At 35.0% G+C, this 23,676-nt stretch overlaps 1 protein-coding gene across 12 annotated transcripts in view; it reads right to left on the bottom strand.

The window, feature by feature from the left end:
• PALS2 (protein associated with LIN7 2, MAGUK p55 family member) overlaps window positions 1-23,676 on the bottom strand; it is a 102,546-nt gene that overhangs the window by 24,805 nt on the left and 54,065 nt on the right. For 8 of the 12 annotated variants that reach the window (XM_070510365.1, XM_070510372.1, XM_070510396.1 and 5 more), the window contains 5 exons: window positions 18,294-18,446; window positions 15,622-15,774; window positions 14,600-14,827; window positions 3,314-3,355; window positions 1,718-1,849 (listed from right to left, as the gene is read on the bottom strand). In XM_070510365.1, coding sequence (XP_070366466.1) covers window positions 1,718-1,849; window positions 3,314-3,355; window positions 14,600-14,827; window positions 15,622-15,774; window positions 18,294-18,446 — 708 coding nt within the window. The remainder of the gene's footprint in view (window positions 1-1,717; window positions 1,850-3,313; window positions 3,356-14,599; window positions 14,828-15,621; window positions 15,775-18,293; window positions 18,447-23,676) is intronic. The other 4 variants (XM_044765818.2, XM_044765819.2, XM_044765820.2 and 1 more) reach the window with 1 other exon arrangement.

Below are 23,676 nucleotides of genomic sequence, written 5' to 3'. Positions count from 1 at the left end.
CCTTGAGACTTAAATCCATGGCACTGTCAGTGAAGATATTTAAACGCTTTAGTACTGAGGAATCAACTGGCACCTAATCAATCTGCCATCTGGTAGTGAAAATTTGGGACCATAATACAAAGGTATACAGCCTCTTTAAATTACTAAAATTTTTTATTTATACTAAGTTACTCAAATTCTATTCTGTGTGTTACCAGGATATTTCATATGGCACCCTTTGGTAAGGTATTTACCATCAACCGTAATCCTACTACGTTGGTAATTCCTGAGGCCAAATCAATGAAAAATGACAATATTGGGAAAAAAGTGGACAGTTTAATTCATGCTACCAGGTATCCTGAGAGGTAGTAAGTGTAAGATAAGGTAAAACTTTACCTGCTGTCAAGAAACTAACTTTTAAAATAAAATCCAAAGAAGCACTATCTTAAGATAGTGGCTGGAGAACTGGCGGCTAGCAGTTCATTCCACAAGGTTAGTGACTTTATCCTTACAACCAGCATAGAAAAATCTGGCACCGTTTTTAGCAATTAAAATCTTGAAAAATAGAATTAAAATGCAGGAAAAGATTGAGATAATGGTGGTAGGATTAGAAGAGAAAACTGAGATGGCACTCACAGAAAGGGGAAAACAGAAAATTGGAAAAGCTCAAAAAAGGAACAGTCACAGAAAGTAGATTTTTTTAGATGAGAGTTCTAAGAAATTCAGTAGAAACATCTTGAAATCATGGATTCTGTTTAATTTACTTATTTCTTAGTTCTCTCACCACATAGTGCACTTGTACCTAACAATGTCTTAATTTAAGGACACACTAGTAAGATTGTTCTCATCCTCCTAATTCATTACCCTTGGAAGTCTTTGAGAGTTCATGTGAGTGTCTCATATCTCAGTTTAATTTAGAGTTTAGTGCTAGGTCCTGGGTCCTTTGCTCTCACACCTTGTTCTTTAATGAGACTCTCATTTACTCTGTCAGTTTAAGGAATTTTAGACTTTCTAATTTGTCAGTTTCTCCAGTTCTGGATACTGTGGTTGCTAACCGATGTCAACAATTACAAAAACAGACTTATTACTGCTGTTGGAGATTTCTGAAAGCTGTTATCAGGGGAAAGGAAAAAGAACACCACCACACGGATCTTCCAGAAAATGGAGGGGGGTGGAAAACACAGTGATAACACACACCCGTTTCCATATACACAGATTTCAACCCAAGACAAACACTGATGATAAAGCAAACATTCATTTCTCAGAAACTGAGAAGACGTGGGCAAATAGATTTAAGAGCTTAAGAAATTATGTTCTATTTGTCGTGAATGTATACAGAGGGAGAGGAGGCAAGAGAGAGACTACCATAACCATAGTAAAAGATTCCTAGTTAAAACAAACAAAAACATTGCAAAGGGATGATCTCAAGTAGGTTCTTCTTGCCCAATACCATATTTTACCGTAATCGCCCATGTGAAAGAACCAATTGATCTAATCCCTAAACCAATGGGATAGCACCACAGGCTAGTTAATTCTGCATTTATTAACAACTACTCACAAATTCCCTCTCAATTTGGTCTTCTGTCCACAAAATTAGCAGCCATGAAGCAGGAGCTGTTCATGCAGGAAAAACCATTGGAACAAATGCTAATACCTTCTTCCTGAATATTCAGATATTGGCCAGATCTAAGATTGAAAATAAAAAAGCAGTTGAGGAAATATTGAAAAGCATACTAACCTGCCACCAGTTTGGATCTTCTCTGTTTACAATCTGAAGAATTTCTCCTTTTGAAAATTTCAGTCCTGCTTCTTTGCAGGGTATCAGGTTATCATTGTAGGGATTATAATCAAAATGACATTTCACAAATACCTAAAACACACAGCACAATTAAAAACACTACAGATGTATCATTTCTCACTGGATTTTTGAAATCTTTTTGAAACCACTGTAATTTAGTTGTAATTAACAATATATTTAGTACTTCAACTAAGGAACTTGTCTGTCTCAAAAATGAAATTATTGGAACAGTAATAATTTGGTATCAGAAAAGAAATAAACATTAGTACTACATTAAAATTTCGTTTCTATTTTAACTTCTAATCTTAAACCAACAAAAAGTTTGACAATCATTTTATCCCACCATTCTTACAATTCCCCCAATCTTTTCACAAGATTTTCCAACCAACACTGCATAATTTTTATGCAAGTAAATGCTACTTTCTAATTAAAATCCTGAAACAATATATGCAGTTGATTTAAGGCATACAGTTCAGATATATTAGGACTGACTTTTTGAAAGGGCCCTGAAACCAAAATTAAATAATAAAAGTTCATGTTGAAGTCAGACCTGAAATATATTTAGTAACCTTAAAAAAAAAATTTAAAAACCCAATTTTCATCACTCGTAATAATATTGTTTTAATCACATAGATTTACACTGGCCAAAACTAGGTGGAAAATACTCTTTTGGAGTCATCTTGTTCTGATTTAAATGATCAGCATTAAATTAATTGTAAGACAAATACTGAAAGCTTGAAACTATTTTCCAATTTAAATTCATTTAACTATACAAATTTCTTTTAAATCTGTCTTATTACTAAAAGTATGTCAGTTACCACTGTTAGTTATGATCTCCAATATCTGGAATATTTTGCTTATTTACTTTAATTTGAATTCTAATTAAGTTAAGCATTTTCAGCATTTGATGCCAAGTTCAGACTGATTACTTTCTTAAAACTTTTTCCACGTATATTTTTAGAAACATTTTATCTTCTAAAGAATTGACTTAGCATTAATCAGCAGGTAAACTTTAACAAGCAGGAAAGCACATGATTAGTCAAAATAACAATGTTAGTTTTTCTATTCATTTATCATAGTTCTATAAATATAAACCAAACAAGATATCCAAATAACACAAGTAGACACATTATATTATTAGGGTGGTAAAATGTAATGTAATGGATGCATATTAAAATAATTTAGAGACAACTAAATTTGTAACATATGACAAAATTTTAGTTATTTACAGTTAGAGGATTTTGATAGAAAGCATTCAGAACATTTTCAATAACTTTGGAAAGGCTAAATATTAATGCTTAAAAAAAATCAGTAAGCCAATAATTCTTTCCTGATAAACAATTTTAGAATTATCTAAAAAGCAAGCATACAAACAATAATAAGATTGCTAAAATGTGACAACTGGCTAACTTGACAACGGCATGCAGCGTTTTTGACAATGGAAAAAACCGAAAATGATTAAGTTTGAGGTAAATTTAGTTGGCTGATAAGATAGAAAAACGGAGTACCAGAGAATGTCCTGAAATGACATCATACCTGACGGGCGTGTGCTGGATGCCTCTCCATACTGATGCAACTCTAAAAATACATTTTTCATTGCATAAATAAAGCCAGACTTTAAACTGATAATAAATTAACAAAATATAAACAAATCTATTGGCCCATTTTATTATTTCACTCATTTGGTAAAGCAACTAGTTCCCTAATTAATTGTCCATAGGGTCTAATACCTGAAAAGTGTAAGTGACAGAAGCAAAAAGTTAGAGGTGTTTGAGATGAGGCAGAGAAAAAGGATGGGCATGCAAAGGTGTAAAAATACTTGGATACTCCTCGCTTCTCAAGAAAGCTGCACTGAATGAATAGTAAGAGCAGCCTATCATCTAACCAGGAACGTGTTTATCATTCTTATCTGTGGCACAGAATGTATTTGGACTTTTCAAGTTAGTCCAAATTTCAAATATTCCTTCCCCTACTCCCATCAGATTGTTCTGGAAATGTCATTATTTGTGGAACAAACTACATCTCTCAAAAGTAAAAGATTTCTAGAAGGAACAATTCTTATTTTTTCATTATCAAATTAATTTCGGAACATTACTCTTTTGCTCAAAAATTCAGATTAAACTGGTTTTACCTTGAACTTTGAAAATTTGTCTGAAAACAACCTTTGATTTAAACATCTTGTAATGATCTAAAAATTATTAGAGATTTGACTAAATCTAGTAAAATTATATTAACTGCATATAAAGTGTTTCACTAACAGGCTATGGATGTTAACTGTTCATGTTACTAAGAAATTACTACACACGGCCTACTAAAATATTTCAATCTCGTATTCATATCACTAAAAGAAAGAACTCAATGACCAACACTCTAAAGTAGATGGGAGAGAAAAGAAATACAAATGGCTTTTAAACACAGGAAGAGATGTTCAACCTCATTCAGGTAGAAATACAAATTAAAACTATGTTATAAGGGGCTGGCTCTGTGGCCAAGTGGTTAAGTTCGCACACTCCACTGCGGCAGCCCAGGGTTCGGATCCTGGGCACGGACATGGCACCGCTCGTCAGGCCATGTTGAGGCGGCGTCCCACATCCCACAACTAGAAGGACCTGCAACTAAGATATACAACTATGTATGGAGGGTTTGGGAAGATAAAGCAGGAAAAAAAAAAAAAGAAGATTGGCAACAGTTGTTAGCTCAGATGCCAATCTTTAAAAAAAAAAAAAAAGAACTCCTATCTCCTAGGGGTATATATTAAAAAAAAAAAAAAAACTATGTTACAAAAACATTTTCTTCCTGTTGGATTAGCAGAAATCCAAACATTTGACAACATTCTGTAGACAGGACTATGGGACAACGGGCATTTTCCTAACCGGTTGGTGGAAGAATTGGTTCAATCCCTTGGGAGGACAATTTGGCAGAGCCCTCAAAATTATGAATGCAAAAACCCTCTGACCTAGCAATCCACCTCTGGGAACGTACACAACAACAGTGTTACTCAGACATACGCAAAACGACTTCTGCTGAAGACTGTCAACTACTGAATTCTTCCTAGTCACAAAAGATTGTAAGCAACCTAACTGTTTAACCATAGGGAACTGGTTAAACAAATGATAGTAAACCTATAATATAACACCTTCCAGCTGTCAAAAACAAATGGGGGTGGGTGGGAAATGTGTGCCAAGAGGCAGTCTATGTATCAATAAGGAAAGATCCTCAAGATTCATGGTTAAGTGTAAAAACCAAGGAACCAAGGTTCAGAATAGTGTCTATACTATGTAACCTCTTCATAAAAAAGGAGGTAGAAGGGGAATAAGAAGATACAGTTTTTACTTGGATATGAATAAAGAAACTCTGGAGACATGAACTAATAGCATGGTTTCTTATGGGGCAGTGAGGACTACACTGACAGTGGATTAGGAGGGAGATTTCACCTCAATTTATATTTTTATTTCTCGAATTTTGAACCATGGGAATGATTCACCTATTCAAAAATTAAATTCTTATAGTAATAAAAGTAAAGATAAAATGATTCCCACTTCTGGCTGAGATGAAGTAACAAGGACCCTCCAACCTGAAACAACTAAAATACTGAACAAAATATATGGAACATTTTTCAAGTCCTCAGACAATGAAAACAGTGATCCCTAAAAAAAAAGGAAACAAATAAAATAAGCTATACAATTCCCCCAGCTAACTGTACAGAGAAACCTTCCAGGTCACAACTCAGGAAAGGAGAACCTAGGTAGAGCCTGGTGGTCTCCAAGACGAGGAGATGAACTGGGAGACCAGGGAGGCCAAGGTTCTGTGCACAGAACAGAGTAATCACTGAGGAGAGGGGTGCACAGAGAAACTGCTCAAGAACTGCAAAGGACTCCCTCCAGTCTTCAGTTGAGCACTGATCAACTGAAGACTGCCTGTGTATGAGGACACTACCTAAGGTCAGGTAAAGAGCCAGCATTATAGGGAGCAATATCAGGAGGTCATACAGGGCCAGGGATGGTTACTGTTCTCATCAGGGTGAGTTGAAAAACCTCCTAATTCATGAGGCATTGAGTATTCAGAAGGGTTATGCTGTAGACTTAATCCTGCTCTGGTCCCCCTAACAAAGCTTACATCGCAAGATCTGATAGGATCAAATTGCTCCCAAGTAACTTAAGTATCCTAGAACAAAGCTTAAGTATATTTCTAAGAACACAAAAATATCCAGCACTCAATAAGGTAAAATTCATGATGGCTGGCAGCCAATGAAAAACAACCAGGCACAGGGGGCTGGCCTGGTGGCGTAGTGGTTAAGTTTGTGTACTTCACTCTGGTGGCCTGGGGTCCAGATGCCAGGTGCGGACCTATGCACTGCTCATCAAGCCATGCTGTGGTGGCATCCCATATAAAAAATAGAGGAAGACTGGCACAGATATTAGCTCAGGGTAAATCTTCCTCAGTAAAAAAATAAAAAACACGCCAGGCATGCAAATAAGTAGGAAAATATAACCTAAAATGTGAAGAAAAATCAATTAAGAGTGATCCAGAAATGACAAATATGATTGAATTAGTAGACAAGGACATTAAAACATTAGTTTTAACTTTACACATTGTACTCATATGTTCAAGAAGCTAGAGGAAGGACTGGGCATGTTAGGTAGAAACAAAGCAGATATAAAAAAGAATCAATTCCAATTTCTAGAGATGAAAACCAAAATATATGAGATGAAAAGCACACCAGATGTGATTAACAACAGATTAGACACTGCAGAAGAAAATATTAGTAAACTTGAAGACATAGCAATAGAAATTATCCAACATGAAAAACTGGGAGAAAACAAGACTGAAATAAAAGAGCAGAGTATCGGGGCTGGCCCCGTGGCCGAGTGGTTAAGTTCGTGTGCTCCGCTGCAGGCGGCCCAGTGTTTCGTTGGTTCGAATCCTGGGCGCGGACATGGCACTGCTCATCAGACCACGCTGAGGCAGCGTCCCACATGCCACAACTAGAAGGACCCACAACGAAGAATATGCAACTATGTACCGGGCGGCTTTGGGGAGAAAGAGGAAAAATAAAATCTTAAAAAAAAAAAAAAGAGCAGAGTAACAGTGAGCTATGGGACAACTTCAAGGAGCCTAATATACATGTAACTGGTGTCACAAAGGACAGGAGAAACAGGAATAGAAAAAATATTTCAAGAAATAACAGTAAAAAATTCTCCAAATATGAGGAAAGAGATGGTCTTTCAACAAATGGACTTGGGAAAACAGGATATCTACATGCAACACCCTCTCCTTTGACCCATATCTTACATGTTATATAAAAACTCATAAATGGATCACAGAGCAAAAAGAAAAAAACGGACAAACTGGACTTCATCAAAATTAAGAACTTCTGTTTTTTGTATTACAGTAAGAGAATGAAAAGACAAGCCTTTTCACTGGGAGAACATCTTTGTAAATCCTAATTCTGACAAAGCACTTATATCCTGAAGACATAAAGAACTGTCAAAACTAAATAATGAAAAAACAAACAACTCAATAAAAAATGGTAAAATTTGGGCTGGTCCAGTGTGTCAATGGTTAAGTTCATGTGTTCTGCTTTGGCAGCCCAGGGTTCACAGGTTCGGATCTTGGGCACAAACCTACACACTGCTCATGAAGTCATGCTGTGGCAGCATCTCATATACAAAGTAGATAAAGACTGGCACAGATGTTAGCTCAAGGACGATCTTCCTCAATCAAAAAGAGGAAGATTGGAAGATTGGCAACAAATGTTAGATCAGGGCCAATCCTCCTCAGACACAGACACACACACAAAAAGGATAAGATTTGAAGACATCACCAAAGTAGACATAAGCATGGCAAAGAAGCACATGAAAAGATGCTGAATGTTAGCAGTCATTAGGGAAACGAAAATTAAAATCATGATCAGATACCACTATACATCTATGAGAATGGCTAAAATTATAAAGACCGACCATGCCAAATGTTGGTGAAGATGTGAAGTAATCGAAACTCTTAGATAATGCTGCTGGGAAAGTAAATTGGTATAACCACTTCTGAAAACAGTTTAGCCGTTTCTTTAAAAGTTCAACATATACCTACCATATGACCCAATCCTTCAATTCCTAGGTATTACCCAAGTGACTTATATGTAAAAGGCCACAGCATCTTTAGTTATAATAAATATTTATATTATATTATTAATAAAAATAATATCTTACAATATATTATTTATAATGGCCCAAAACTGGAAACAAAAATGTTTATCAGTTAATGGATAAACAAACTGTGGTACAGCCATGCAATGGAATACTACTCGTCAATAAAAAGGAATCACCTACTGATACATATAAAAACATGGACGAATCCCAAAATAATTATACTGAATGAAAGAAGCCAGATTAAAAAAACACAAAACAAAATCAAAGAAAAGATTCATGCTGTATGATTCTGTTTATATAAAAACATGGAAAATGTCGACTAATCTATAGTAACAGAAAGCAGTACAGTCATGTGCCGCATTTAATTATGTTTTTGTCAACAATGGGCCACATATATGACAGTGGTCTGACAGATTAGTACCATGTAGCCTGGCTGTGCAGTAGGCTACATCATCCAGGTTTGTGTAAGCACACTCTATGATGGTCACATAATGATGAAATCGCCTAAAGCCACATTTCTCAGAATGGACCCCCGTCGTTAAGTGCGCATGACTGTACTTGCTTGGGATAGCAGTGGGGGGGAGGGGGAAAGGCAGCAGGAGGGAAGGATTACAAACGGACACAAGGAAACTTTGGGAGTGATAGATATGTTCACTGTCTCAATTGTGTTGATGGTTTCACAGGTGCCTATATATGTCCACACTTACCAAATTGTACACTTTAAATATATGCTACTTATATAAACTTAACTTCAAAGATATTTTTAAAAAGATAAGAATAGTAAAAGTACTGAGAAAATAAAATATTGCAAAAGAATATGCTGTGCCTATGCAAATGACAGTAGTTAGTAGGAGAAAAAACCCAAATGGATGAAATGGCTAGAGAAACAGCTCAACCATGACCCTGGTGTTAAATCAGAAGGTGGCTGGTAATTTGTTTGGGACTGTGTGGGCTGAACTTGGTACAAGTGTTGCTCACATACCCTCAGTCTCAAACCACAGTTTCCCAGGTCCCTCTGAGTTTGCACATCAGAGTGAGTGACAAGGCAGTGAACACAGCAATCATAGTTCCTAAGAAGTTCTCTATGACAATAACAGAGATAGTCAAGGAAGGATGCTATTTTTCTAAAGATTTTCAAAGTGTATGAACTCGGCCTACTCAGTTAAATGCAGACACACACACACACACATTTTGAGGTCAGCAAGGGGACTAGAATATATATTTGGTTAAGACAGCTTTGAGGGGCAAATCACACTCTTATTTGGTAAATATCCATCTGTGGGCCACAATTTTAAGCTTCTGTTAGTCAAAAATATTTATTACAAATAATCTATTAACATAGGTTGCTCAGAATTATACTACTGATAATTCTTAATTTACATCATACTTGAATCATTGGTCTGTGCAAGGCCTGCTTTTGTTTATTCTGTTAGTCTTAATAACATAATAAACAGCCATGAGCTTGCCACCCAAAACAGAGGCTAGAAACCCACCTGGTCCTCTTGCCCACATTTCATTCCATCCACCTCTCTGGCTTCCCCAGTCAAGGTGACCCTCACCCTGAATCTCGGGTTCACAAACACCTTGCTTTCCTTTTTGTATAGTTTTATTGCCATCTATATGTCTTCTTTAAAAGTATGCATTTAGTTATTTTAAACTTAAAAAAATAGTATCATGCTATATGCATGTAGTCTTTTGGGATTTACATGCTTGTTAATATGCTTCCAGCCATACAAATATAGGAATGACTCTAGGAAATTACTGTCTTGGATGTGTGAACATTCAACCCTGATAATGCTAAACTTCTTTCCTCCCAAAGTGGTTACATCCATTTACACTGCCACCAGCAATGTACAAGAGGTACTATAGATTTGTATCTATAATTTTTGCCAAATGAACGTTAAAAAATGGTATCCCACACTGTGATTTTTAATATCTCTTCATATGTTTACTGTGCGTCTCCTTTTACTTAATTTGTGTATGCAGAGTGAAACAGGAACACAATTTCATATATTATCCCAAAGAGTAACCAATTTCATTCACAGAATAGTATCTTTTTCTCACTGAAAGACATATTATCTCTGTCATATAGCAAAGTAATATATGTGTGTAGGTCTCTTTCTGAACTCTTTATTCCATTGATCATTCTGTCTATTCCTATGCTAATATCAATACCACAGAATCTTAATTCCTACACATTAATAATAATCTGCTATTCCTGCTTTTCTGCCTTAAAAGTTTCTTGGCTATTCATCTTATCAAATACCATGAAAAACCCTACTGGAATTTTTATTGAAATTTCATTGAATCTACAAATCAATCTGGAAAACTGACATCTTCACAATATTATCTTCCTGTCCATGAACACAATATATCTATTTAGATCTTCATAATATTACTTTGTGTTTGTAGAGGTCTTGAATATTTATGACGTTCTCTGACTATTGTAAATGATGTCTGTCTTAGTTACATTTCTAGATGTTTGCTGATGACATATGGAAATGCAACTGACTTTTGTATACAGTCAGCATTCCATATCCATGGGTTCCAGCATCCACGGATTCAACCAGCCACAGATGGAAAAGCCTACGATGACTGCATCAGTACCCAACATGTACAGACTTTTGTTTCTTGTCATTATTCCCTAAATAATGTAGCATAATAACTATACTATAGTTAGTATATAACAGTAAATAATAGTATAAAACAGTAAATAAACAATACAGTATAATGCTATTCATTGTATTAATTACTGTAAGTAATCAAGAGATGATTTAAAGTATACAGGAGAATGTGTGTAAGTTATACGCAAATATTACACCATTTTATACAAGGGACTTGAGCATCTGCGGATTTTGTACCCGCAGGGAGTGGGAAAGTGACCTGGAACCAATCCCCTGAAGATATGGAGGGACGAATTATTAATCTTATTTTCAAGTACCTTGCTCAATGCTGTTATTTTTAATAATTTACAGTTTTAGGGGGGATTTCTATGCAAAAAATCATTTATTCAAAAACAAGCTTTATTTTCTCCTTTCCAAACCTTTTACTTCTATAGTTTATTTTTGTCTTCTTGTGCCTATGGGGCTTTCAATAAAATATTGAATAAAAGTGGTGCTAGTGAACATTCTTCTCTAGTTCTTCGTATTTTTTTTTTAACTAGGCAAAGATTTTATTACTCCTTGTTTTAAGCTTTATGTTCTGGCTTCTTTGGCTTAATTAACTGCAAACAAATAATTGTGTATAAACGAGAATTTAAAAAGCAGCGGTGTCCAAGAGATTCAGAACTTAAAATATTACAGGTTTCTGTATTTCATTACATCCTAAAGAAAATTTTTTAAAGCAGTCAAAATTCTTTAACTTTCATTATTTTTTTTACAGGCTGAATCAATTCCATTTGCTTCACTGTTGGAAGACATCAAAATTCTGAACAAGATCGCCCTGCTGCCCAAGAGCAAGTGGTGCTTTTCCACTTAGCTTCCGCCAGGGTCCCTAAGCTTGCTGACATCACGCTGGTCCATGATGCTGGGTGGCATTTCTCTCAGCTGCTTTGTTCAGCATGGCTGGTGACAGTGAAAGTGTTTGCTGCCAGAGATGTCTGAGCGTTAGAACTGTTAAAGTGGACCACCATTCCCTGGTGCACAAACATACTTACCTTTGTAACATCAGAGATACTGTTTATTCCTAGTTTCTTTACAGGGAACTAACGATGTTTTGCCATCTGTTATAACAGGTATTTGTTATATCAGCTGTTACTCAATATATCATCTTGGAGCAGTCCCTTTTTACCAACGCACAATTATGCCTGCAGTTTGGCAAGTTTCTCTCGGTTTATGACGGGTTCTTTCCTCTGGGTGCAGTGGGAATGGGGCTTCACGGGGGCCTGGGGTTGGCACTCAAGTGGTCTCGGGCAGACCAGCTCAGAGTCCAGTTCCCGATTTTAAAGAGAGTGATTCTAACAGTTAAGTATTCAAAATAATGTTTGTTCTAGTTTTTTTTTTTTTTTTTACTAAGATTAAGGTTTTTTCCTGTTCCTAATTTACTAATCTTTTAAAAAAAATCATGAATAGGTATTGAATTTTATCAAATTCTCTATTGAGGTTTTTCTCTTTTAATCTGTTAATGTGTTTGGTTACATACATGGATTTTCTAATATGAAACCATCTTAGCATACTTGGGATAAACCCAACTTGGACTTGTAGTATTATCTTTTTTTAATACATCATTAAATTTCATTTGCTAATATTTTGTTGAGAATTGTTACATGTATATCTTTGAGTAAAATGGAACTGTAATTTCTTTTATTTTTGGTACATCAGTTTGGCTTTAATAAACAAATGGAATTACGAACAGCCTTTGGGAACCCAACCTATGTATAAGTTGAAGAATTTCAGAATTAGCTACAAATTCTAACTCACCCTGATCTTCAAATTTAAAAATATAGATCCTCAGGTCTCATGAAAGATTTTCAATTTTTAGTAAGCACCCCAAATGATACTGATAAAGATGATCTACTGACCATGCTTTGAAAACCACTGCCCTGGTAGGGAGAGCTCCTGGCTTCCCTCTGCTCTCATGGCAATCCGGAGGAGGAGTCGAGACAGGCCCAGGAGGACTGCCTGGTGGAGCTCCCGGTGAACGAGCTGAGGAGTTCAAGAGGCTAAATGCCCTTGCTTCCCTTTAGTGTCTCTTAGCAAGATGACCACAGATTGCTCAGGACAGTCCTTGTTTAGGCCTTTTATTCCAGCATAATTAGTAATTGTCCCCCCTTTTACCTTAAAAAATGCCCCAGTTTGGGTACATGCTTTAGCTCTCCTGTTGGAAGCTTTCATGTTATAGTCCATTTTCTTTTTATAATCGGATGGGTCTGAGACTGCCTTAGGCTCGGATGACCTCTCCTTTCCCATTTCAATCCCCTCTCCCAGTTCTAAAGGCTAAATAAAAACCCGAGTTTGAGAAAGTATGAAATGGAGAAAAATCTATGTCTAGGACAGGTCTAAATATCCTTGCATTTCATGTCATTCAGACCAGTTCACCAGGTCAGAATCTACTAAGGAATTTGGGCCAAAGCCCCAGCTATTAATATTACAAAAATTTATTTTTCCTGTAAAAGTCCATTATAGTCATGGTGAGTTGATAATTCTGGAGTTTGGACCACAGGAAGAAAAGTCTTCCTAACTATCACAACTAACATAGAATTTTAATAAACAAATCTCAGGTTTTACTTTTCCAGTCTACTCAGGTCCAAATGGAAATGTGTCAGTGGAGGAATAAAGGTATTCTGAGAGGTAGTAGTGACATGAAACATCTAATTTCTAATACCATTTCCTTCATGATTCTTTTCCTTGAAGACAAGGTCTCTATCTTCATTTCAACCAAAGTTCATTATAATCCTAAGTATTTTGAGAAGTTCAATTTACATACTAAAATTCATGACTAAATATTCTATCCTAACTGCCAAAGAACAATATAAAACAGGTATTCAACACATATTATTTCAAAGAATTGTATGGCGATACAAAGACTAGGCTTTTAAATTCTCATATTAACAATATGAAAATAAGATACACCAGCAGTTGCCTTATGTAAAAATCTTACTATTTCATTCACACATGAAACAATAAATTTCTGGAATAAACCTGAACGATTAAAGCCATCTAAAACATTGATAGATATTGTAGAAGCAACGTTATCTAAGCTTGAAAACCCTCTCCTCAGTTCTAACACTCCTGTCATAACTGTCAATTCTTTATTTGTATTACTTTACTACTTTTTCTTTCTTGGCAATTCTACCACTCTCCGCCACCTCATCAGCACCATCACAACAGCAGCAGCTACTTGTTGAGTGCTCAGTACGAGCCAGGTGCTGCTATGACAGTTTTACATGAATTAACTCATTTCATCCTCATAACAATCCTTTGAGAAAAGAAATATTATCCTTAATCATACAGATGAGAAAAGGAAGCACGGAGAAGATAAGCTAGTCACTGACAGCATAGGTATCTGAACCCAAGCAACAACATAACCTTTCATTAGAATTGTCTTTCACAAATCACCCCACATCTTCAAAAATGTGCTTCCTGGTTACACAATTTCATCTCATTTTTTTTCCAAAATTCACTCAACATAATGAGACCAGATAATCACCATCATTAAAACATTCTCCTATTCAATAATCCATTTTACCTAAAAATTAGTTACAAAATACAGATCAAATGTGTCCAAACCAGGTGTTCAAGATTCTTTTCAATCTGGACCCATCCTCCCTTTCTGGGCTCATTCTCCAGTTAGGCCATCACAGGAACACTAAGCTGGAGGTGACTGGGACTGCATCCTAATTCTCTCACAGGGCCTGGAACACGATAGGAGTCAAAAATGTTTGCTAGACTAATGACTAAAAGGCTTTATGGCATTTCAGATACTTAGTGGTAGCGTAGTGAAATGCCAGGGTTCACAGGGTTCACAGAGAGATTTCCTTCCTAATTTCTTTATAACAGTAAGATAGTGTTAATTGTTTAAAAATTCACCAATGACAAAATAAGGCTATTCAGCATGATTAAACAAGACAGTTTTTTCTCTTTTGTTTAGCTAAAGAGTAGCAACTGGTGGTTACAGCCAACAGTGTGGTTAAAGAAATAAAAGTATTTTTAATATTGCCAAGAATTTTATTACTAACCTGTTGAGGAGTAATGGTATCTCTATAGCTTGGTAAAATTTTTAGAGTGACGCTGCCACTAATATTTTTCAGTAATTCTTGTAATTCCTTTGGATTGTTTCCAACCTCATGGCCATTGACTTCTTTAATGATATCTCCCACATGAAGCAGACCTTGTCGATCTATCATTCCTCCATGAAGGATTCGGGCGATTACCAGATCATTATTTTCAACCCTAAATGTTACACCCTAAAGAAAATAGGGAAGAGAATTATCATTGATTTTAGATTATTAGGAAGAAATCTTAAATACTCATGAATACGTACATATAAGAAAATAATTCTAAGGGTAGTTGAGTGAATCGTTCCTACTTTTCCCATGTTCTCTCCTGTCTCAATATTCCAATCTCCTTAAACCACCTGCAACTGTGATGACATATATCAACCCTTAAAAAAGGAATCTCCATGTTAAGGTTAACCTTAAAAATGAAACAAACATTAGGCTGCATTCCACAGGATAAAAGGAAGCTCACAGCAGTAAGAAAAGCTATTTGTGCATTCTGACGGTCTTGTTCCCAGCTTTTCTTTTTTTCCACTTTACTGTTCTATAGTCAGGACCTAGAAATAATAATTTTAGCAGGAAATTGTAAACTCCACTACTTATAGAGTCCTACCATGTCTTCAATTTTTAATAACAAATTTCTTTTGTGTTTTGATACTGTCATTAGCTAGCAACCTAAGTTCATTTCTTCAAAGGGTATGAGAAAGAAATGAAGTAGTTACCTTTGAAATTTTTGCCACCCATTGGCAAACTTCTTCTGGCCTTTATTTCAGTTTAACTTTTTTTACTTTGGTTTAATTTTGTATGCTAAATCAAGCTGAGAAAGCATCAGCTGTGTAATTTATACACAGGCCAGAAAGGACTGATAAAACAAATATAGATAAAGATTTCCTAATGATACAAATTATGGAGGAGAAAAAAAGAGAGTAGTAACTGAGCTATAAGTATTTCAAATTTCAGAAAGTGCTCATTCATTTACTCACCAATGGTTCCCCAGCTCTTTTGTGAATACCAAGAATACGAATAGCATCAACTGGTAATAACTGATTATTGATAGAAGAATTATTCATTTCTGGGCTTGATGGAGGTGAATCGTAACACTTTGATGCCACAATATCATGGGCCTCCAAAAGTGACTATAAGGATGCAAATAGCCTTTGGTTATTAATTACTGATGGAATAAATTATAACTTAGTTATTCAAAATAACTTAGTTCATTATCCCAGTGGAGTACCAAAAATCTCCAAGGCACACATTATTAAACTCCCAAGTATGAGATAAATCAAACTCATATAGAACCTTTCAAAGAAATATAAACATATATACTTTTACTCGTCAAACAATACCATATTCCTTGTTTTAAAAAATTTGAAGAGACTGATAGAGTTTTGTGATTTTTTTTAAGTGACATGTTCAATGGAAATTGCACCTAGATTTCCAAGTGTGGTGCAATAGAGGCACTGGATTTCATTGCCACCATTGTCATCACCAGTTGAATACTTATCATCATTCCCTAGTTATTAATTATTATACAAACTCATCATCATTGAATACTTATCATCATTCCCTAGTTATTAATTATTATACAAACTCAAATGGCAGGGACCCTAATTTTTACCCTACAGCTGTTATGTTAGCAATGTGTATTTTTCACATGTACAAAACATCTGTTAAAAAGATGTCCAATAGGGGATGGCCCAGTGGCATGGCGGTTAAGTTTGTGTGCTCTGCTTTGGCAGTCCGGGGTTTGCTGGTTCAGATCCTGGGCATGGACCTAGCACCACTTGTCAAGCCATGCTGAGGCAGCATCCCACATAGAAGAACTAGAAGGATGTACAACTAGGATATACAACTATGTACTGGGGCTTTGGAGAGAAAAAAAAAAGAGGAAGATTGGGAACAGATGTTAACGCAGGGCTAATCTTCCTCACCAAAAAAGAAAAGAAAAGAAAAGAAAAGATGTCCAATGGATAAATATCAACATCTTAAATCAGTGATAGGAAATTTTACATTATCAATAAAGGTTTTCGTCTATAAAAGATAATTTTTTGGGGGGGGCAGACAATGAACCAGTAATGGTCCTGAGTATAATATACTTTTACCTTCTACATTTACTATATATGTGCTATCATCATGGATGACCTTGATCTAGCTTTCTAGGAATTTCTTACAATTCTTTTTGTATATTTATTTTTATTTTTCATTTATACTGTAATTGTGTATAGTCAACGTAAAGCCGAGTTAAAAGAAAATGTCTTTTGAGTGGATGGAATACAAGTTCACAGACAATAAATCATTGGGTCAGCCCTGGGGGCCTAGTGGTTAAGTTTGGTGGTCTCTGCTTTGGTGGCCTGGGTTTGGTTCCCAGGTACAGACTTACACCACTTGTCTGTCAGTGGCCATGCTGTGGTGGTGGCTCACATACAAAAAGAGGAATAGTGGCAGTGTATGTTAGCTCAGGGTGAATCTTCCTCAGAAAAAAACAAAAACAATAAACCAAAATAGAAAGAGGGGAGAAAATGTCAACAGGTTCAGCGTAGAAACAACCAGCATATGGGCTTAATTGCTAATTTCTGGTCAATTTCTGAAAATACATGTAAGAGACTGAAGAAAACTTCCAAAAAGAAAAAAAAAATCACAAATTCATATGTAAAGATTATTCCTATAAATGCTAGAAGTTACTCAAATCTCTAACCTGGGCTGCTCAGTTTTCATCCTATACAGTACTCTCCCTTTAGGCAGATTTATCCACTCCTGTGACTCGAACCACTACTTAAACATTGATAATTCCCAATTTTATATCTGTGGTTAAGAACTCTCATGAGCTTCAGATTCACAGACTAAAAATCTGCCCACAACTGGTCAAAATCATGAAAATTTGAAAACCAAAAAGAGTTTAAGGATTGTAACACACTTGAATTAATGAAAAATTCCTAAGTCCACAATGCTATTTAACAAACAGAAGGACTGAAAAAACTCATTTATTACCATTTGAGTTTGCTATTTTAAACAATTCTTTACTTTGAAAATTGGTTAAAAAAAAAAAAAAATTACCCCAATACCATACTGTCTTAACTACAGGTCTATAAGCAATCTCCTCCAACGCCTCTGTCTTCCCTGAAACTGATTCTTCCTTGTTAAACTGATTAACTCTTCACTGATACAGACCAATGCTTAAATTGCACTTACTTTATGTACCTATGGAAAGTACGTCATGTAATAGTTTCTACCCTCACAGAGCTCTCCTTTGTTCCGAGGTCATCGACTGCACCCTAGTCTCAGAAGCAGTACTGAAAATGTGGAAGACTGGTCACAGGAGGGCAGGGAAAGGGTGGCAGTGAGGAAGAAAACTCCACTAACACAGGGAGAAACCATCACTGGCATGTGGTCTGATGGTGAATGAGGGTTGTTTTTTTTTAACTACTCATCGGAAAATCCATTCTGCTGCATATCTGTGGCAGACACTATATTAGTCATGTGTGTCTGTCTGACTATTCTCAGTATATCAGGATACTAAAATACCTAAGTTAGAATTTTCATTTACAAAATGTGGTCTTAAATAATTTTTAAAAAACATCACTTTAAACTGGAGTTTTACTAAAGAATACTTTGGGAATACAGGGGACTTGAGAGAAGAGTGATGGGGAAAGTTTACCTGGAAGTGGGGCTCTTTGAGTATACCAACCAGTTCTGCCACATTTTCATCCACATTTATTAGAGGAGTGATATCTTCAAGAATTTCATTGACTAATTCCAAGTTATTGTCACTGACAGCTTCTAGTTTTGAATCTTCCAGCCTCTCATGAGCCTGAAAAGACAACAGTATAAAAGACTAAAGTAATAACACAGTGTTGAGCTCTAGGCCTTGGTTTTCTTCCTGATTTCTTTCTTTTTCATAAAGGAAGTTTTAAAAGATATTACTTGAGGGTTTGATTTGTTGAAACCAAATTGAATATTTCAATCAGAGGCAACATATGGATTTTACAGTAAACGTTTTCATGCAGTATAATAAATCTTGGCCCCTATTCCTATCCTAAAAGTCATGGAAAACTCATTTTTATAATTAAACCATGAAAAAACTGAAAAGGCCAGATGACAATTTCAAAAATGTATTATATTTCCTACCCCACAGAATTTCCTAATGAGTTGCAGTGTAGGCTCAAGCTTTGGATGATTCTGTTTATGCTTTATTCAAATAAATGATTAAGAATAAAAATAAAGAACATAATCATTATGTGGATTACCATTCAAAAAATAATAAAAATCATTTTGGGAACCCCAGAATCCTAAAGCTACCATTTCCCAATTTTGAAAATAAGCAAAAGAAAGTCAATTCAGGGAAAGTGGCTCCTGAACTGGACCTCGAAGGACTGCATGATTTCATTAGGAGAATGATCCCCTCATGTCTCTACACCTTAAGCTGTTTTGTTTTTTTTAATCTCACGATCTTTTCCATGGAAAGTGGACCATGAATCATACTGTCACAGGAAATAAGTAGTTCTAATTATCCTTTTTAAATTCAAACTGAGAATGAACACTAAGCAGGCTCCACCTTTTAAGTGTTCTTTCTTTTTCTGACAAATGGTTGCTGTCTTGGTTTGAAGACAGACAAAGCATAATTATTAAGGTTAAATTTATAAATGAAACCACATAAGATGAGAAATCTTAGACTTAATATTTTAAGATTCATTTCTGTAAGTGCTGAAGAAAAATCCAAATTCCAAGTGGCAACAGTATCAATTAAACTTTACCTGATACCAATAGCGCTTTAGATGCTATTTCTACCATATAGAGCAGATCCTTCAGAATCCAAATACATATTCTAATTTTAAAAATGAAATCTTTTCATTTAAATGTATTTTTTCTAGGTGATTCACAAGAGTGAAATAAGTTTTTAAGTGGAAGAGGCGGCTACATATTAAGCTACATTTTTAAGAAACAGCTCAGAAGAATTTTTAAGTCATATGAAATAAACTGATAAAGAAGAAATTATAACTGTTATTAAGCAAAGAAAAATGTCAAAGACCATATGTAATTTAAACAGAGAAAGAGTTTTTATTAGATTTAGATATGAAGAAAATTAAGAAGACAAGAAAATGCCACAAAGAATGAGAACAGGTAAATTTGTAATTTTCTGAAAGCATAAAACACATCTGATAAGGTTAGGATGATGATGACACTCAACATATATCATGGAGTGATTATTACCATTGGGAGAAAACTAAAATAATGTACATAATTAGTTAACTCTCACAAAACAAGCCAGAATTGCTAACTGTTTTAATATAAATTTGATGTTAACAAAGCTAGCATAATTAGCCTAGCAAAACTCTAATACTCATATAGTAGTATAAGAAAGCTTAAGAAGAAAAAGGAAGGAAAGAATCTTAACATTTATTGAGAGCTTTTTTTGGTGCCAAGAACTATATCCTCAGTGCAGTTTGAGTGTGTGTGGGTGTGTATTCAGCAAAGGTAGGTATGTTATTATCATCCTCACCTTACAGACACACTGACGCAAAATGAGATAAAGTGATGTGCTTGTGTTCATATGACTAGTAAGTGGCAAAGTCAGGTAGTCTAATATCAAGGTCTGAGCTCTTACCTACTAAAGCTTATTGAACTTTATCACTATAAGTTATTTGATCTAATGTATGATTCATTATTCTCACTCATTCAAATGTGTGAGATATGCTCTCATTGACTACTAGTTGAGTTGTTGCTTCTTAGCATTGCTTTTCCAGTCCAGACATGTTGAGTTAATTCTGTTTCACCATATCTATCCCCACAGTTATTTTATGCTCCCATGGTTCAGAATACCACCCGCTCCTATGACCTTCACTCCTTTGCTCTAATTAAGAGCTATAAAGACCACCTGTTTCTCCAGGGTACAGGTAATGACTGGCTTACAATTTTCAGGTACTATGCCATTATATTTTCTGTAATATCCTATGTTACATGATCTGCATATAGTAACAATACTTTAGACACTAGTAGATTTTGGTTCAATTCAAGACTTTGGGACAAGGAACAGAAATGATCACTGACTTGAAAACTCTAATATAGCTCCCTTCCTTTCTATGTTCATCCACCTTATTGCTCCCAAATTGGGTGAGGTCAGTTGGGAATATGGAAAGACTAACAGCAAAAGAGAAAGGGGAAGTCAAATAGGATAAAAATATGTTATAAAAACAAACAAACATACATGAAAGTTTTTTCACATCAACCACACAGACTGGTTCTATTGTAGGAAAAAAAATCTCACTACACAATACAGAAACTCTCAGAGGAAGTTTTTTAGTGAAACTGCAGCTGTAATTATATTACTATGGAAAACCAATTTCTGAAATAGAGTGGGGTTCAATCAAGATCAATTTTGCTTTCCCCAAGGAAGCAAATGGAGATCCATATTTGTTAGTATGTAGCTTTTTAAGCTCTAAGATACTGTGAAAGAAGTTGGGACCTCTATTCACTTAAAAGTTAGAATTTATTTAGTAGCTTTAAGAGGCAAGTACCAACTTGAATTTAACTAATCAAACCAAAAAAAGCCAAAGGAAACACCGAAAACTGACCAGAGGGACAGATGAATCATATACTATTTGAATAAATTGGTCTTGTTTCCTTTAAGAAAAAGCATTATTAGAAAGTTCACATAACTCAATAAAAATATACTTCACCCTCCACAAGTGGCTGGAGGAACATGCCATGCCTAGCCGTGGAGAACATTTGGAGCTGACACAAATATGGCCTAGCCTTCCTGTCTGTCCAGTTCTGAGAATCCCATTCACCACTGCACCTCAGAAAAATGAACTGCAGAGAAGAAAAAGTTCTTCAGAACTTCTGGGTATTTTACCCAAGCACAGTCCAACCATGCTTGCAAACAACAAAAAAATTTAAACAAAAGTTGTGGGCTATATCTAAAGTGACAAATACTATTATCTAGTAATGACAATAGTATTATTATTATTATATGTAGTAACCTTGCCTTTCTCTCTTAAAAGAATCAAAATATGATAAATTTTCTACCTTAGAACACGGCTAAGCATGTAGTAATTGCTCATTAACTAATCCTTGAGAAAGCTAAGTAAATGGGAAATACTTTGCACTGTGGTCAAGAATCATCTTCTTCTTTTATTCTAGAGACTTTAGAACAAGAAAGATCAAGAGAAGTACACAAATAGTCAAAAACAAATAAGAATTTAAGCAGAAAGTAGAAATGAGACAGAAAGAATGGAGAACTCAATTTTTATTTTGCTTCTGCATACATTATATCAAAAAGGAGCATATATGAGAGATATGAACATAACTCTGAATATATATCAGAGATATGTTCTGAACAAAAACATGGATAAAATAAGTAAATCAGAATTGAATTCTCTAATGAGTTCTAAAGAACTTGTTAGAAATCATCTAGTTAACCAAGAGGATTTCAAATTCTTAGATTAGATAAATTACATCTCAAGGTACTCAGGGAGCTGAGCCACTCTTAGAGACACCTGTAGAATTAGAAGAACCACACAGATGCCAAAAAAACTAGAAATGGGAATCTGTTATACTTTTTAAAAGGAGAAAGAATTTGTTTTAGTATTTAATAGTACTGGCTTTAAAATTCAAAGAAAATATAAAAGAATCTTTTTACAATATTTGAGTGGGAAAGACCTTTCTAACCATGATGCAAAATCTGGAAGCTATAAATTAACATACTAAAAGCCCAATAAAATTAACTACATGAACATTTAAAATTTCTTCTTGTCAAAATTCAGCAGAGTCAAAATACAAATGACAAACTAGGGTCAAAATACTTACAAATCACCTTACAGACAAAAGGCTAATTTCCCTACATATAAAAGACTTCTACAAACCAATAAGAAAAAGAACAATAACACAGTAAGAGAAATGGGCAAAGACTATAAACAAAGATTTACAGAAAAGCAAATTTAAATACCTCTTAAACATATGAAAACACATACAACCTCATTCATGGTAAGAGAAGTGCAAACTAAAACTATAATGAAATACTCTTTTTTCCTTTATTAGATTGGCAAGGATAAAAATTCTGATAACATACTATATTGGTGAGAATATGGTAGAAGACAGGCACACTCACACATTTTTTTCTGGTGGGAACACAGTAAGTAATTTGACCATATCTACCCAAATTACAGTGATTCTCTTAAGATTTATCCTAAAGATATACAGACGTGCAAAATAAAATTTAGCAAGACTACAAATTACAGCATGGTTTGTAAGAGAAAGAGTCATCCAAATATCTATCAGAAGGTTGACTAAAAAAAATTTTGCTATATTCATACAATGGAAAATCATGCTACTCTTACAAAGAATGAGGGTGCTTTATAGTACTGATACGAAATCATATGCAAAAAGTCAAGATTTAGAACAGACAGTATAAATCCACAGCTACTATCACATTTAAAAGTGAATACTATTATATTTAACAGATGCTTTCCCTCAAAACTGGGAACAAGATGGGGATGTCCTGCTATCACCAGTCTATTCAACATTTGTACTGGAGGTTCTAGCCAGGACAATTAGTCAAGAGGGGGGGAAAAGCATCCAGATTGGAAAGAAATAGGAAAAACTATCTTTACTCAAAGATTTGTATTTAGAAAATCCTAAGGAATCCACTTAAAAACTATTAGAATCAATAAACAAGTTCAGCAAGGTTTCAGGATACAAGATCAATGTACAAAAATCCACTGTACTTCTACATATTAGCAATGCACAATATGAAAATGAAATTAAGAAAGTAATTCCATTCATAATAGCACTGAAAGAATAAAATAGTTAAGAGCAAATTTAACATAAGAAGTGCAAAACTTATACTCTGAAAACTACAAAACATCATTGAAAGAAACTAAAGAAGATTTACGTAAATGGAAAATCATTTCATATTCATGGATCTGAAGACTTCATATTGTTAAGATGACAATACTCTCCAAAATGATCTACAGATACAATACAATGCCTATTAGACTGCCAGCAGAGTTCTTTGTAGAAACCGACAAGTTGACTCTAAAATG

This window comes from Equus asinus, chromosome 1, assembly GCF_041296235.1.
Source record: "Equus asinus isolate D_3611 breed Donkey chromosome 1, EquAss-T2T_v2, whole genome shotgun sequence".
Classification (NCBI taxonomy): domain Eukaryota; kingdom Metazoa; phylum Chordata; class Mammalia; order Perissodactyla; family Equidae; genus Equus; species Equus asinus.
The sequence above is the reverse complement of the archived record's forward strand: the minus strand, read 5'-3'. Positions and strand labels throughout refer to the sequence as shown.